Source organism: Geotrypetes seraphini, chromosome 17, assembly GCF_902459505.1.
Source record: "Geotrypetes seraphini chromosome 17, aGeoSer1.1, whole genome shotgun sequence".
In the NCBI taxonomy this organism is placed as follows: Eukaryota; Metazoa; Chordata; class Amphibia; order Gymnophiona; family Dermophiidae; genus Geotrypetes; species Geotrypetes seraphini.
Window position 1 is genome coordinate 12,651,906 of NC_047100.1, and position 18,062 is coordinate 12,669,967.

Genomic DNA, 18,062 nt, shown 5'->3' on the forward strand with positions numbered 1-18,062 from the left:
TTATATTTGTGATGTACCAATTTGGTCGTCCACATTCTGGGTTGGACACCCTTTCTAAAAGGCTGCTCTCAGGAGCGGATTAATCATTGAGACAATAGGGCATTGCCCAAGGGCCCATAGAAATAGGGGGTCCACTCTCTCCTAGCTTTCATCTAGTTTAATCATTTTTGATAGGTAGTTAGGGGCCCAGGTCACTGTCAGTACACCCCCCTAGCCGCTCTATGCTTTCTTTCACGTGGGTATATCTGTCTATTTGAAACAGAAGGAAAACTACATCTAAACATCTCCCCTCCCTCTTCCGGTGAACCAAATTTTAAAAAAAACTCAAGAAGCAGAATGCCTTTTTAACAAGTTTATTGGATTCTGCCAAAATGACTACCTTTACACAGTCACACTTCTTCCTACATACATGTATTAATTTGGAATTAACACACTTCATCCACTATACCACCTATGTTTATCAGATAAATGCAAATTTATACCTGAAATACCAGCTTTCACACTTCTGCTTTCCTTAAGAAGCTTTACCTTCCCCCCTCTCCCCGATCTGTGTAAAGGTTACTTGGCAAAAGCACATGCATATGACATTAAATGGAGACCAATCACCACTAAAGGTAATGCACATAAAACAGAATACAGTACTCATTTCAAATAAATACCCACAAAGATGAAGTAACTTGTAATGTAATAATATATTTTATGATTCAATACTGAAACAGAAGATGACAATATAAAAGACCCACACATCGACAGGAAGCATTATGTGGGTTTAAGTTTTTTCCAGCAAACAGAAATCTTCGTTTTCCCTGCAAAAAATTAATCGTAAATTTACACTTTCTTTTTTAAACAAAATAAGGGTATCCGGGTTTTTTGAAATACCAATTGAATTTTTCCTCCCAGCCTCAACAAACAACACCTTAATAATATGGTGTGGTGACTTTTTGTTGATGCGCTTGTCAGTTTCTGTTTCCTGAAGTTAACAAAGGTTAGATACAACATGCGAGAAAAAAGAAGCAATTTCTTGTCTTTCACATTTGCAAATAATACTATGGTTAAACTGTGTCCACCACCATATGAAGCTAAGAGAACAGCAACATTCCCCATATATCTCCCGCATTTCAACCACAGATGTGTTCATACAGCTTGCTTTTTGTTCAATGAAGATCCAAAGACGTTCCTTTTGGTTCCCAAACTGTATTTGCATTTTTATTTTCTATACCCCTGAATTTGCAAGGATCTGCAGCTTCAAGCATCACTGACCAACAGAATTCTTTACAATTTTAGTATTATATATCTATATATTAAGATTTTTAAAAATGTGCAAAAAGGAGGTGGGCCCCTCTTTGTACTTTATTGCTCCACTTGGGCTCTGTCACTCTTTTTAAACGCCATTTCAAAATCTTTTTGTGTTTGTTCGCCCTCTTCCCTCCCCCTCCCCCCCCCCCCCTACTTGTTCATGCAAACTCAGTCCTCCTAAGAACCTCTGTTAACTTATTAAAGGCACTACTGGTAACAGGTAATAACAGTTAAAAAAAAATAAAAAAAATCAAATAGAGCCACTGGAATTGGACACTAGTGGTTGACATTAGGGTTTTCCTTCCTAAATGTGCCATAAATTTGGCACAACAGACAAAGAAATAACAAAACAATTCCAATTTGGAATTTAAGAGTTCAGTTGCAGAAAATTCTGTTAATCAGCAATGCTTTGCAAGTCTCCTAAAATCCAGACCACTCTGGAATTTCTAGGTAATACTACTTAGTCAATTAATTTTCAAGTGCCTGTTACTATTTTAACCAGAGCAACATCAAGTTTTCTTCTTGTTACATTGAACTATTCCTAAGAATAATAATACAATATGCAAAAAAAAACCCCAGAATTTGAATACCCTGGATTTCTTACCGAACATGGCAGTTAAAAAAATCAGTAATTTAAAACATAAAGCTTAATATTTTAAACGTAACAAAAGCTGCTGATTCACAGCACACGGACATAATGTATTTCAGCAGAGCCCATGGTTTGAGTTGAAACTCTTGTTTCAAAGCAAAGGCGAACAAAAAAAACAAAAAAATATCTCTGCGCTACATGCTGAGATCAATCAAGTACAAACCAAAAGACAATCAAAAACAAAACAAAACTCAACAACAAACACTGTTAAACAAATCTCTGCATTTATATGACAATTTCTAGGTAAGGTATTAGCAGGCTAACAGAGTATCAAAATTTCAAAGTGCACAGGTTTTAACCATCAAATAAGAGAGAGAGAGAGAGAGAAAAAAAGATGAATATCTGAACTGAAAATGCACCAGAAATATCCCCTTTTCTTCCCCCATCTGCACATTGTTGAGTAGATCAAAGCAAGAACTTGGAGTGTAACACGAGTCGCTGGATTCCTCAGCACTTGTAAAGATTTCTTCTTGCAGCAGCACTGCCTGGTAAAAGCCATTCTCTCTTATGCTTCTTGTATAACCCGAGGGAAAGAGGGAAAATTCAGAGAGGCAGCTTTATTTCCGTGAAAAACAGAACCACAGTTGCTGAAACGGCAAGCAGCTTGTTGGGGACCAAGCCCCAGGACCGGAGGGGGGCTAGATAAATGGTTTCCATTTTCTCATGCGCCCTCATCTGGAAATGGATGGGAAGGGATGGGGAGGTTAAGAGCAGCGAGCTGCCACCTGATGGGCAACAGGGGAAGTCCTTCTCCATGTACTACTCTATAGCTGGAAAACGGAAACGAAAAAAGGAAATTAGATAAACCTGCTAATTTTTTTTTTCCAAAAACAAAAACGAAAATCCCACTCATCGCCTTCCCCACCCCCACAATTCTAACACAGTGCATTTCAATACCTTGAAAGCACATTAGTCAGCCAGAAAAGAATATATATTAAAAATAAAAAAATAAAAAAAAAACCCTCAGGCAACTGTTAGTTTCCCAAAGTAAAGAAAAGCAGAGGTGGCCTGTGCAGGTGGCAGGCGCTTTCCAAGCAGTTGGTAGGTGGAAGAGGCAGGCTGTCAATGCTTTTGCACGCAGATTACCAGGAAGTAACAGGTTTCCAAGAAGCAGACATCTTACGAGTGCCGAATAAAGCTCCAGCTGGCGAAGTAGACTAGCAAATGCACCAGAGAGAAGTATTTCTCAGTGAAGCTTGTCCCGAGACATGCAAGCCAGAAGTTCATGCGGGTCAGAGCAGGGAGGAGGGAGCAGCAGCCTGCTTGTGGAGGTAGCTGATGGCTTACATTATTTTCCCATGCTGTAGTCCAAGCACTGACGACAGAATGAAACATGGCTATTAAATAGGACGGAGAAGTTATCATGGAAATGGGGAAAATGTTACAAAGCCCACATTGCCTGCAAATACAAGCATAATCTAAAAGGTCTACCATAATGAATTTAACTTTTTTAATTGCAGTGTCCATCCTTCCCCCAATCTATTAGGGCTTACAACCAAGATAAGCCAGACTGAATGTGAAAGATAGAAAAGCGAGGAACCTTAAGTGGTTTTTTGGATGCCTTCATTTTAAGAGCTTCTACACAAATAACAATAGAAGAACCATTGCTATCTTTATGCTATTATGGAAGAAGCATCATAGGTCTTATCTGTCCAAATCATTATGATTTTAATGGTAATTGTTGCTCTAGAACACTGAAAGCATTCTGTATGTTTTATCTTTTATTATTATTATGAAGGGGGGGGTTGCTATTACAAGATTTCATCATTTTTGCCTCTAGATGGAGAGAAGCTCTTGAAATGTAGCAAGTATTAAAAGAAATAAACTTATAGTTGGGTATTCAAAATCACAAATCTGTGTTGGGCAGGGAGGGTGCAATTTTCAAATAGCCTATGTAGTTACAAAGCATTTGGATTCTCGGACCTAGGTCATTTTTTTTTAAGAGGAGTAGCTCTTTGAAATTAGCTAGAGGAAGGTGTGTACACATTTTCATCTGCTATTTCTGCAGGCAACTTATGGTGTAAAATGCAGCATGCACCTTTGAAAATGCCAAGAAGGCATGGTCTTTTTCTTCCCTTCCCCCCCTCCTACCTAGATACCCTGCTCCCCAGCCACACAAACATCCCTCTTGAACCCAGCTAAAAGGCAGCAAGTTGAGGAAGCCTGCACATACCTTAGCTGGCCATAAGAGGGCACTTTTCAGGCAGGCCAATTCACCCAAAGTAAGTGGCTTTGAAAATTGGCCTGGACGTGCCTGTTTTTCTTCAAGAAGCTTATTAATCAACCACAAGCAAAACATGATAGGCTTAAAAAAAAAGATCGCACAGCGAAGAGAAGAATGATGTGGGTTTTGTTTTTTTTTTTTACGTCCAATCTGTTTCATGGCAATCTTAAAGCTCAAATTCAGCAAGCTGGCTTCAGAAACCAGGATGGCCAGAAGATGGAGCTATGCATCCCGGCAGTACCTTATGGCACTTACTCTACACATAGAAAATCACTTCAAAGAAGTACAAAATTAACAGGGCTTTACATTAAAATAAAGTTTCAATGGTAGGCACTTGCTTTGACAAAGGTACCTACCTCATTGTGCTCTGAACTGATTAATCGCAATTTGTAATGCAACATTTTTAATCACATATTCTTAGCTCAACACTTCTATAGGCACCAATTAGGAAGTACACTTTTTTGTTTGTTTGTTTTTAAAGTTGCTCAACATGCTAAATGCTGAGAGAACAGCTTAAAAATCCAATAAATGGCCAAAAGATGGGGATTAACCCACTAGCTGCTCAGCATCTGAAATGATTAGCCATTCAAGCTGAATGCAGAGTTTTCCGTGCCTCTAATGTACAGCCCTGTAACGGTGTGCCTGCATATGCAACACAATATTCCTTTTTTGCTACGTGATTTGCAGATGGGGGGGGGGGGGGGGTCGATTCTCAACTCTTGAGCAACACTCCTTCGTTAATACTGAGAGCTGAGAACCGCATTGTGCTCAGGACAATACTGGAATCCGTGAATGTGAATGCTTTGTGGATACTTGACATTACCCACTCATTTTTGGAACATTCCGTTTCTGAAAAACATCATGATCTACTCTTCCCTAACCCATGCAGGGGTATGTTTGTTTTTTTTTAAGTGAAATTAATTATCGGCTTGATCCTAATATTGTCAAATTTTACATCAAAATGGTGATAGGATTGCATATATATTTTTTCTTTTTTTTACATGACATGTGCAAGTTTTTGTTTATCTGATGAACCATCTTCCTTGACCCTGAAGCCAAGATGAAAGAGGACCGTCAAGAACTCCTCCTTGTTTTATACTGCAGAGAAGCGTCTTGGGCTTTGGTGAGTGATGCCATGACAAAATCTTTCTGCCCCTGGCCCGAGCAGAGAGCGAGGAAGTTGACTCTTAGTTTTGAAAAATCTTTCCCACGCCCATGTTCCAGGCCTAATTTCAAGTGCGGCAGATCACCATTTCACCAAATCACCTCAAGTAAGGAGGTGACGCCTACCTCTGCTTCTGTATTTGACTTGAAGTGAGCTGCAATCCCGGAGGGAAGGGATTACAGTTGTGCTGTACAAACCACACTTAGCAACACTAGATGTAATACATTGGGGGTCAAAACATCCCCTCTAGAGTTATATATGTGTGACATTTACCCCTTAACAGCAAACCCACATGCGCTAACTGTGGAAGTAGCAAGCTCCCTTCCATTATCAACTAATTAGTCACCCAATACATATGAACTAGTTACTGTTAAAACCCTTTCTAATACATTTTGTATTATCTGGTTTAACATACCAGCACAACCCGACTCATTGTGACTTTTACAGACAGCGAAGCTTTTGGGCCACCTGTCACAGCAGAATAACTAGATAGAAGACGGCTTCCTATGGAGATTCTCTAGTCACAACAGATTTTGTATTTCTCACTGCAGAAGACCTGGTTGTTGAGAACTGTGTCCTCTGATCTGTCTGCACAGGAACGCGCATGACTTACACTGGGATTACTGGTCTTGGCTTTGGAGGTGGATTTTGTGCGCACCCGTTTCGTCTGCTCGTGGTCCAGCTCCAAGTGCTCCAGGCGCTGGGTCAGCGCCAGTTTCTGTTGGATGGCCATGCGGAGCAAAGAGTTCAGGGTCTTCTTTTCGTCTTCGGCCGCCGCCAGCTGTCTCTGCATTTCATCCAGCTGTGTGACGTACTCATCACATCTGCAATTTAATTAAAAAAAAAAAAAAAAAATCAGATTTCCCTAAAGATATTATTTCAAAGAAGGGATTTCATAAGAAATTGCTGTTTGCCAATATAGCAACTCAAAGTAAGATGCTTTCTCATACAATGAGGCAAAACAATGTTATCCAGAATTTGTTCCCTCAGACCTCTGGCTCTGAAAAGGCAGCAGGGAAGGACAGAGCCTTTTATAAACTGGACCATTCCTTCCTACTTAAGTCTTAAGTGTTCCTGATCTGAAACAGATTTTTGCTATGTCTACCTTATGCATAAAAAGAAGGTCTACTAATTAAGCTGTGTACTTGGCCAGAAGAGGAACTGGGGTGATGTCAAAAAGGCAAGACCCAAGATGCTCTTGTTCATTAGCATATTCATGAGTCATGCCAAACAAAGGCAGCATGGGTCGGATGAATGAACCATTTTTCCTAGAGCATGTCAATGGCGATATCCTTGGCAACACTTTAGTGTGTGCAGCTTGGAACATTATGAATTTTAGCCCTTATGCTAAATGCAACTATACTTGTCTAAATTAAGTTTTACAATCAGCATGTACCCCCCCCCCCCCCCACCACACACACACACAGTAAATGAAAGCTGCTGACAAAGATCCTGGGAATGTCTGGGGCCAAAGAAATGCTGACATTTTAGTACTCTGTTCTGTGGAATTAAAATCCCCAAACATCTGCCCATATGAGCCTCCACATCCCACCGGTTGCTTTTCTTTGGATGAAAACTATCAGGAAATTAGGTGCTGCAGGCAGAGAGATACGTACACGCCTGCTTACTCTGCAGAATAAAGATAAACTGATTTTTTATTATTGCTTATGCACCATAAATTTCAGCTCATCCCTTCAAATTTATTTGGCAAACACCATTTTTTATTCCAGTTAAGAGAGCAAGGTAAGCAATTTTAAGAAGCTAAATGAGCATCGACTTAAAAAAACACAGCAGTAAGAACATCCAAGAAAAGTTGTATACAACTAATATCCCATTAAGCAAAGTTTTGTTCTGCCTAGTATTAACTAATTAATCAAATGTATTTTTTTAAAAAAATACTAATATATTATGGGGCCCAGCTGATTGCCTTTCATAGCAGCAGCAGGATTTCTTCAGGGCGAACATTGCTAGGTGGCAGTATCTATCCCACTGTCACTCGGCGGTATGGAAGACCTGGGTTAGCTCTCAGCTCAACCATGGCTGTGACATCCCATCCATTACACAGCAGTGACACCTACTGGCCACTTTAAGCATGCATATACTGAGATGCTATGAATGTTAGGCTCTATGGAAGGGAAAGTGGAATGGGTAAAGGGCCCATTTAATGATTTAGTCTCAGTCCAGTTCTGATTGAGCTAGAAGCACAAAGGGGGAAAAAAACTGCTCCAGCAAAAATTAAGTTCCTCAAGAAAAACTAGAAACTATATCTCCTTCCTTAGTTGCTTCCTACCTGAAGACTTAAAAATCAATAGTCTCTCAGAGAAGTGAAGATCTCATTATTCCAGTTACAAAGGCTGGAAACCTGCTTTGTTTCATCACAGTACATCTCCACCAGGAGATAAGGAAAAGGAAGCAGATAAATAACATGGGGAGACCTTCTCTTCATTCTGCATCAATGTGCTAACAGGTAATAGAAGTCACACAGAAGAATACAGGCATCTTATAGCAGTGGTCTCAAACTCAAACCCTTTGCAGAGCCACATTTTGGATTTGTAGGTACTTGAAGGGCCTCAGAAAAAAATAGTTAATGTCTTATTAAGGAAATGACAATTTTGCATGAGGTAAAACTCTTTATAGTTTATAAATCTTTCCTTTTGGCTAAGTCTTAATAATAATATTGTCATTTATAGCTAAAGAGACATATGATCAAGAAACTTGTTTTATTCTATTTTTGTGATTATGATAAACATACTGAGGGCCTCAAAATAGTGCCTGGCGGGCCGCGACTTTGAGACCACTGCCTTATAGGATGAGTTTAAAGACAGAATGTCAATAAGGCCTCAGCATGGAAGAGAAAAATTGTCCATGAACCAAGCAGCAGACTCTGTCTCCATCATCTTGTCAGGCTGGGCAGTTGCTGAAGTGGCAATCTCTGATCTCTGTATTTCCTCTGAATATCTACTTATTGTATTTCGCTGAATGTCCAGCACTCTTGATTGTAAACCGCCTAGAAGTCGCAAGATTGTGGCGGTATAGAAGAATAAAGTTATTATTATTATATTATTATTATTATTATTACAAAGCAAATGGATCTGTTCCAACAGATAACAACAGAAATCTGGATTGTTAAACTCTCAAAAGGAAAGTAACAAATGCGAGACAAGCCCACAAAGTTAACTGCAGCTGGGCAGAACCTAAACAGCAGAAGGCGGAGCTTTTCTGCTCGTGCGCTGGAAGTAAAGGCTCAGAAAGCTACTCAGCAGAGTGAGAGACTGAATTAATTCTGACTGGTAACAATAAATTAATTATCAATGCAAATGAAAAGTAATTACAGCTTTCACCACGGGGCATCCATAGACATTATCACGGGGCTGTGATGAATCCAGTGCGTGGTTTCTCCCTTCATTAGAAGAGGAAGTGTGTTTAGGAAAGAATGTGCCTGGGGTAGTCCCACAGGTTATAGGGCTAGATTCACGAACCTGCCCGATCAGGATTGACCTGTGCCCGATCCGGGCAGGCCCGATGGATTTTTGAAACTCTAATATGCAGATGGAGACGTTTGGAAGAAAACCCCCATCTGCCAGCACGGATCGCTGGTGTGCGATCCCGATGCATGCACAGACCATTTGTAGATGGTCTGCGCATGCGTCTAGACCCGTCCGAGCCGCAACTTTTTTTTTTTTTTTTAAACTTTTCAGCCCTGCGAGCACGTGGTTTTAACCCGCTTTAAACCCAAGGGTTAAAACCACGGGCTCACAGTGCGGGGAAGGGCAGGAGAGATTCGGGGTGGCAAGCAGGAGAAAACCGGGGACAAGCAGAGTAGTAATTCGGGGCAAGCATGCAGGAGAGATCTGGGGAAGAGCATCAGGGCGGCAAGCAGGAGAGGGTGTGCACAGAGCAGGGCTTCTATGGAGCTGGAGAGTCGGAAAGACGTTTTCGACTGGTCCCCCGCAGTCGCTTCTTGGGTTGATCGGCCAGCCCAGTCGGTTTTATAAATCTGTCTACTTTGCATGCATTTCTCCTCATTTGCATGCACGGATTCGAAGTGGATCGCAGGAGAGGTTAGTGAATCGGGCCAGAGGGAAATCTGGTCGCAAAGGGGTTGCAAACCGATCGGTACACGATCGGCTTGCTTTGTGAATCTAGCCCACAGTGCTGTGGAGCAGTAGACTTTGTGAACCATCAGCAAGGAAGCCTGTTGCACTGCAGCATATGGAGACATACAGTACATAGCCCCATTTTACATAGGACATCAAGAAGAAAGTCACATGTCCAGGTCAGGATGTTCAGAATTTCCTGAACAAGAACACAGAGCCTTTTGTAAAATACATATGTATAAGGATGCCAGAAAATATGTGTACACATGTATTTGTCAGCATGTCCAATGGTGACAGCCATTTCATTAAAAACAAACCAAACATACATTCAAAATACGTCAGCACTCAGAGATTTATACCTGTAAGCACTGAAAACTATACATTAAGTGCCGATTTGTACATGTGCATGTTACTGGATGTACAATGTGCAAAGGGGTTTAGTGCAAAAGTTAACTCATATGGTACACATGAGCACACATAGTAATGAGGACATTAGGTGTTCTGTTGCAGTGCAGTTGGAACCTAAGCACAGTACCGGGTAGAGCTTTGGATTCTTGCCCAGAAATAGCTAAGAAGAAAAAATTAAAAAAATTTAAATTGAATCAGGCTGGGCAGACTGGATGGACCATTCGGGTCTTTATCTGCCGTCATCTACTATGTCAGGCAGAACTGACATTTCAGCCATCATGCTTTAGCTTTCTTCAGGATATGCTGTGAGGTATACTATACAGCAGGGTTGTCCGCATTGGCCGAAAAAAAATTTTCTGGGGCCGCACAAACGCTGTGCAGCAAGACAGAAGAGGGAGCTGGCAAGACGGTAAATATCCGGGGGCAGCAGAGGAAAACACTGCATTGCCCTCGACCGGGGCCGCACAAAATACTTCACGGGGCCACATGCGGCCCTTGGGCCGCAGGTTGGACACCCTTGCTATACAGTGTGTCCTCAAACCCAGTTGGTGGGGGTTTGAAGTGAATGAGGCAGGAAAGTCCATTGGTGATTGATTTGAATTTTGGTGGGAAAATGTATTGATCTCTTTTTTTCCATAGAATGGGAAATTCTCTGGTGAGAGGATGTTATGACTATAACAATTGTCTGCAATTTTAAAAAGACATAGGGTCCCATTTTACAAAGCTATAGTAGTGATTCTCCTGCAGCAAATGCACCAAAGCCCATTCAATTTCTACGGGCTTCGGTGCATTTGCCATGGGAAAATAGCTACCACGGCTTTGTAAAAGGGACCCATAAAAAGAGATAACAGCTCTGTGCACCTAGCAAAAGAAAATAAAATGGCAGCATGTATTTGCAAATGAAGCAGAATTTTCTGTGCATAATTATTAGTTTTGCATGCAAGACATTTTTTGCGAGGTTAATATTTAAGTGTAGGACAACATTCAGATTCATGCATAGATGTATACTGGCTCTTTTCATTTTCTTTGGACCTGCAGAGTGAAGCTTTTACCGCAAAACTTTGTGTCAAGCTTTCCCTAACACGCAAGTTCTGCATTTTTCGAATTTGCATCACATTAGCTTTCTGTGTTGCTGTATAATATTTTCTCAGTCACACAGTCCGTGGCAAAAGGGCAGAGTCGCCCAGCATTCCCGTCCCCACCCGGCGGTAGGAGGATTCTCAAATACATTCTGTCACCACCCCCCCCTCTTCTAGTTGTCACCAGCAGCAAGCAGGGTCTCCTACCCACTGCTCATGCCGGATCTGATGTCACTTCCTTGTCCCACCAACAGGAAGCGATGTCAGAGGGAGGGCCGAGGCTGGTACGAGCAGTGGATAGGAGACTGGTAGTTTTCCCTCAACTGTATCCATGACATCTTGTTTATCTGTCTTGCCTGTTTAGATTGCAAGCTCTTTCGAGCAGGGACTGTTTCTTACTCTTTGTGACTCTGTGCAGTGCTGCGTGCATCTGGTAGTGCTATAGAATTAATTAAGAGCAGGAGTAGTAGTATATGTGCACCAAATTTCAGCATAAAATTTTGGGTACCATATATAGAATCTAGGGGATATTGCATTAAAACAGGAGTCATCTTCTGAGCATTTAATTTTATGGACAAATACGCCGGGGTGATTTTAACTGTTGTTCCGTTGAGGGCCGCAATCCAGTCGGGTTTTCAGGATTTCCCCAATGAATATGCATGAGATCTATGTGCATGCACTGCTTTCAATGCCGAAAAACCGACTGGATTGCGGCCCTCGAGGAGGGACTTTGAGATCCCTGAGTTATGGAAAAGTAGCCTGATGGTTGGTGCAGTGACCCGAGAACCGGGGGGAACTGCGCTAGAGTCCCACCTCTGTTCCTTGTGACTCTGGGCAAAGCCACTTTACCGTCTATTGCCCCAAAACCTGTATGGAATATGCAAACTGCTTTGATTATAACCACAGAAAAGCGGTATATCAAATCTCATCCCCGTTCCTTTAAATGACACCATAAGATGTATTTTCTTAAATACCAGCAACTGTCCTTTCAAAAACACGGTTATTATATTAGCATGCCAGGATACTCTTTACCCAGAGCTGGTTCCTGGCATTATCGCAAGGATGCGCTGAGACTGGAGTCGGTGCAAAGAATGGCCACCCGGATGGTCTCGGGACTCAAGGTTCTACCATACGAAAAACGGCTTGACAAATTGCAGCTATACTCGCTCGAGGAGCGCAGAGAGAGGGGGGACATGATTGAGACGTTCAAGTATCTTACGGGCCGCATCGAGGCGGAGGAAGATATCTTATTTTTCAAGGGTCCCACGACAACAAGAGGGCATCCGTTGAAAATCAGGGGCGGGAAACTACGAGGTGACACCAGGAAATTCTTTTTCACTGAAAGAGTGGTTGATCGCTGGAATAGTCTTCCACTACAGGTGATTGAGGCCAGCAGCGTGCCTGATTTTAAGGCCAAATGGGATCGGCACATGGGATCTATTCACAGGGCAAAGGTAGGGGAGGGACATTAGGGTGGGCAGAATAGATGGGCCGTGGGCCCTTATCTGCCGTCTATTTCTATGTTTCTATGTTACTTAGTAGAACGAAACATAATTTAAAGGGCTTGAAAGTTACCAATTGCAGGAGTGCTGAGCTGCACATAGTCTAGTTTTAAATAATCCAGTTTTAGAGTTTCCCCTTCTCTGTAAATCAATGTTTACTGTATAGTATTTCTATGCAAAACTCCTCCCATCCAAGAGTTGAATTAGCATCACCATCACCCTAATTAAGAGATACTATCAGTGTAACTGAAGTGTATTCGCATGTCAGCCTGTGATTGTTTAAATGGAAATACTGGAAAATGAACCGGCTTCACTAAAAATTAACTAAAGCTGATATCATATCATGGCAATTCAACATTCAGGGTCTTGTTTTAAGATTTCCATTTACTGTAGAACGTGATGTTACCCTTATTACAGAGGACATTAAACATGAACGTGTTTTTATACGGCTCTACAAAGTCTGAATCTTGCTTTTCATTCTAGGAAATAAATTAAAGAGGTAATTACTGTGGACTTCTTGCAAAAATGCGACTGCGCTCCGCTTACAGCCCTGTAATTGAAGACATCTCTACAGTTTGGTAAAATGGATTTTTTTTAATGGAGTCTGCTAATAATGCAATGAGTACTACGGTGTATTCTTCCCTTCTGTCACTACCGGTACTTTCCACCAGAAACATTCTCAGCAAGTGCAACGCAGCTCAACGCACATAATCATGTCATGGAGGTCAGCTGCCTTTTCCGCTATACCTAGAAAGTCCTTGCCGGACACCCTAGACCAGTGGTCCCCAACCCTGTCCTGGAGGACCACTAGGCCTATCGGGTTTTCAGGTTCACCCTAATAAATATGCATGGAGCAGATTTGCATGCCTGTCACTTCCATTATATGCAAATCTCTCTCATGCATATTCATTAGGGCTAGCCTGAAAACCCGATTGGCCTGGTGGTCCTCCAGGACAGGGTTGGGGACCACTGCCCTAGACCACGGGATGATGTCACACGGCACCTGTGCATTTGTGGATTGCCTCCTGACCGACGCGATCGAGAGGAGGCCTTTCAAAACCCTGACAAAGGCAGGACAAGTCCCGGAAAATCTGGACGTCTGGTAACCCCTAGGAATCCTCCCCCAAACCCTCCTCCATGTGCAAAGTGATTTTTTTAAACATACACACTTCACGGGATGTGTTTAGGGCCCAGTGTAGCTTAAACTTCTCTTTAAAAAAAAAAAAAATTGTTATTCAGCTTTGTTTAGCCAGCTGTTTTCCTTTCTAAGCAGGGAGTGTAAAAGAGGAAGACAAGGTGTGGCCACAATTTATTTTCGGGGCCAGCCCTGTCAATGAGTAGATCAGGTATCTACCTAAGCAGACAGCACTCCTTCCACCTCTTTCTGGGCCTGAAGCTTTAAAAAGTGAGTGCATTGTAGACCCCGTATGCACGGGCCCACGCTCAGGCACTGCTTTTTCTTACCCCCTCCCTCCAAGGTAGACTTCCTAGGAGCGAGGGAGGAATACACAATGCTCCTCAATTTTCTCTAAGCTTTGGCCCAGCCCAAAAAAGGTACAGCAGCACTGGCAGCAACCCAGGAGTAGGGGGAAAAAAGGGAGCATGAGATACTGGCCACCTGGTAGGAGAGAAAATAGAGGGGGAAGGAAATAAAGATCAACTCCATTAAAATTCAGCACAACCATGAAGCTCTTAGGAGTTACCCTCGATGACAAACTTTCCTTTGATAAACAGATCAGCTCAGTTGTTAGCAAATGCTTCTTCACGGGTCGGTTAAAAGCATTGCTCTGATATGTTGTAATATCTTGTTTTGCTATATGTTCACATACTTGTTTATTGCACTGTTAATATTTCAAAATCAATAAAGTTTAATAAAAAAAAAAAAAGCAAATGCTTCTTCAAGCTGAAAATGATCCGCTCCCTACAAACCCTCTTACACACAAATTCTCTCACAAGTCTCATTCATTCGTTGGTAATCTCTCAGTTGGATTACTGTAAAGCGCTTTACCAAGGTACATTACACAAAAGGAAATAAGAAGGCTCCAAATCGTGCAAAATACTGCAATTAAAAGCCATCAACAAAGCGAAGAAATATGACCACGTAACACCCCTCTTAAAAAACACACATTGGCCTCCAGTAGCACATAGGATCACTTTCAAAACTCTATTCCTTACATTTAAGGTCCACGCTGTTCAACTGCCCGCATTCATCGACGGGCATTAAAAACCCTATACTACCTCTAGGACGCTCTGATCGACCCAGCAATCTCTTCTGACAATCCCCTCTATGCCCCAAATAGTGTACGACACCACCCGAAACCCCATCACTGTGGAATTCCTTTTCCAACCAATTTAAGGCAAGAACGCTGTATCTCAAAATTTATAAGCGGGCCTCAAAACTTTCCTGTTTTCCAAGATGCGTTTAATATGTACCAACGCATTTCTTGCATCTGCGGTCCATTCTCGCCAGGCTTTTCGCAACCTCCCCTTTTATCTTTTCCTCCTAGTATCCTTCCCACCCTTTTGTTTTGTTCTTTCCCCCATCCTTGAAATTATATGATGTATCCGTTTTCGGTCATTCCTTTTTGTTTCTATTGCCTGTCCTCCTTTTTATGTTTTATTATGGTTTATATGTTATGCCTGAAACATTAAAAAAACAAAAGAAGGAGAAACTGGAGAAAAATATACAAATAAATCAAATGTTGTACCTCCAGTTATAACTTTGTGCTGGTGGCAAAAATGCTCAATGGCTTAACCCCTTATCAACAGTGGACTTAATTTAAAAAATATATATATATATAGCTAAACACAATTTGTATCCAGCCATTCGCTGGCTTTTCAACCATTTTAATGTAACATGTCAAAATTATATTGTAAAAACTCTGGTATGGTTTATGGTTTACCATACCGACTTTCTTTGTAAACTACTTTGACTTGCTGATCACCAAAAGACACAGGAAAGAGAAAGTGGGCACTCCACTTTTAGGACAGATGAAGAAACACACAAGAAATGCAAAGGCCATAGAGAAGCAGAAACAAGAGCAGAATCAGGGTAGAAAAAGCTTGTGCAAACGAATGGGTTTAGGAGCAGTTCTAAACGTCTTAGTAAGAAAGGAAGGTGGTATGCATTCTGTAGAGATGAAATAAAAGAGAATTGCACCGTGTCACGTGGAATCCAACCTTGCACATGATCATAAGTCAAACAGAGTAAACCAAGAGGTATACAGGGGCAAGCAGAGAAGGTGGAACAGATATTTTCATAAGGTTCCACTTTATCTCGTTCTCATTTAACCCTAATAAAGCTGCAACCATTTTGTTCCCCCACCACGCCTGCCTCATGTTTCAGCGTGCATGGACAGGGAAAGACAAAGGGAGAAGAGGACAGTGAGCCAAGCTTCGTCTATGCTGGCTTAGTACAAAAAAAAAAAAAATGTGAAAATGGCTGAGGTTACAGCAAAGCTCAGGCAACTGCTTGAAAGCATAATTGCAGTTTACAAATTGAATGGCCCAGGAATGTTGTTTTTTCCGTGATTGTATTTAATGTGCCACAGAAGAGTTCTTTGCTTGTTAAGCCTAACACCTGTGCTCACACGGCTGGGCCCAAAATATCGCCCTGTGGCACCCGGTCTCCCCTTCTGTGTTCTTGCAATCCTCGTTCCAAAAGTCCATCCTTGAACGCATTATTTTTAAATATGCACGCTGTCTTGTTTAAGTATGGGAAAGGGGTTTCCTTTATTTTTTAAAAAAGGAGCTTTTTAATCATTCTGTGCCTTCAGAAACCTTTACTGAATAAGGTTCACAAACAAAGTGTTAAGGGGGGTGGGGGAGAGGGGAGTCTGTGAGTTCTTCAGTGCAGTTTTTGCTTCTAGAAATACCAGAGCATGAGATTGGATAAGCACTCTGACCTTAAAAGTCAACATTAATATAACAAGGCAAATAAGTCACTGGAGAGACACGATCATTAAACAAACCTTCCATCTCTTTAATGGAGAGAGAAAGACTGTACAATATTCACAGAGGAAGATTTTCACTATGCGTAATCTACAGTCACATTTGTGGCAAAATATGACATTGATGGAGGGGCAGAAAATAAGATTTCTCAAAAGAGAGCTGACCTGGTCCTTCAGGGAAGCCGATAAGAAAATCTTTGGTTCTTAGAATTCTGATAAAATGCAACGCCTCCAGTTTGACCTTCGCCTCCTCTAGGATTCATCACCTTCCAAGCTACCAAATATAGCTGGAAAAGTTCTGGGGGCCTTCCACAAGAGTAAGGAACGCCCCCCCACTGGCCGCATGGATCGCTACTGAGCGATCCCGACGCACGCGCAGACCATCTCTTTGCCTGTCAATGGTCTATGCATGCTCTCTCCACGCAAGGAAGACACTTTTGCGGGCAGGGAGGGAGGGAGGCAGGCAGGGAGAGGGGGGGCAGTCAGTCAGAACACGTGAGCCTTAACCCTCCTCAACTCTCCTACTCTCTGCCGCCTTCCCTGCAGTGCGAGCCCGTGGGCTTAAAGCAGGGCTGCACTGCAGCGTGTTCTGGGGCAGGGAGCAGGGCTGGAAGATCGGGGCCAAGTGCTGGGCGGCAATGGAGCAGGAGAGTCGCTAGGGACGTGTGCAACTGGTCCTCGGCAGTCGCTTCTTCTGTTGATCGGCGAGCGCAGTCGGTGTCCCAGATTTGTTTAGTGAATAGCGTCCCTGCCTATTTTGCATGCCGTTTCCCCTCATTTGCATGCACGGATCGGAGGAGAGGTTAGTGAATCGGTTCGGAGGGAAAACGGGTCACAAAGGGATCGCAAACCGATCAGTATACGATTGGTTTGCTTAGTTCTTTACCCAAAATAATTTTTTTAAAAGTGTGCTGGTTTGCTGGTGTATGCTGCCCTTCTCTGTTAGAAATACTATCTATAGTATGGGTATATATTCAGGTGTTTTTATTTTTTTTGTATGTGGAAATTTTTGCTTCAATGATGTTGTTGAATTTGTTATAGCCCAACACTATAATATTTAATAAAGACCTCTGCAAATTTAAAACAAAACAAAACGGATTACAAGGGGTTGCATTGCATGCAAGGACTTACACTCTTTACTCATCCTGAACTAGAAGTACTAAAAAGTTTGCTTACTGCTCAGATTCAGCTATGATCTAAAGCTAAAATCTCTTAAATTCCCCTATCATGTGTGTGTGTGTGTTCTTTTTAGCATGTGCATGCCTGTCCAGTGTAGCACACGTTCATGCTCCTTTGTGACTAGGCCCAATGTCTAATATGATTTCCTATAGTCATTAAGAACATAAGAAGTTGCCTCCGCTGGGTCAGACCAGGGGGTCCATCGCGCCCATCAGTCCGCTCCCGCGGCGGCCCATCAGGTCCATGTGATCCTTTGTCTAAAACCTTTCAATCCCCGTTTTTCTTCTATCTATACCCTTCCATAATCCTATCTCTACCTCTATCTATATCCCTCAATCCCCTTATCCTTCAGGAACTTGTCCAAACCCTCTTTGAATCCCCTTAATGTACTCTGACCTATCACATCCTCCGGAAGCGCATTCCATTCATTGCTTGAGCCAGAAATGTTGGATCTATGCAAGATTCATTAAATATTTATCTTCTTATGAGTCACTGACTCACGTGTACAATCCA

At 42.1% G+C, this 18,062-nt stretch overlaps 1 protein-coding gene across 2 annotated transcripts in view; it reads right to left on the reverse strand.

Moving 5' to 3' along the window:
- Nucleotides 1-339: 339 nt before the first annotated feature.
- BICD2 (BICD cargo adaptor 2) overlaps nucleotides 340-18,062 on the reverse strand; it is a 175,022-nt gene continuing 157,299 nt past the window's right edge. The window contains exons 7-8 of one of the 2 annotated variants that reach the window (XM_033926299.1): nucleotides 5,948-6,158; nucleotides 340-2,715 (exon numbers count right to left, since the gene is read on the reverse strand). In XM_033926299.1, the coding sequence (XP_033782190.1) occupies nucleotides 2,710-2,715; nucleotides 5,948-6,158 (217 nt within the window). In that variant the 3' untranslated portion in view covers nucleotides 340-2,709. Of the gene's footprint in view, nucleotides 2,716-4,845; nucleotides 6,159-18,062 lie in introns of those variants that run through there. The other variant, XM_033926298.1, reaches the window with a different exon arrangement.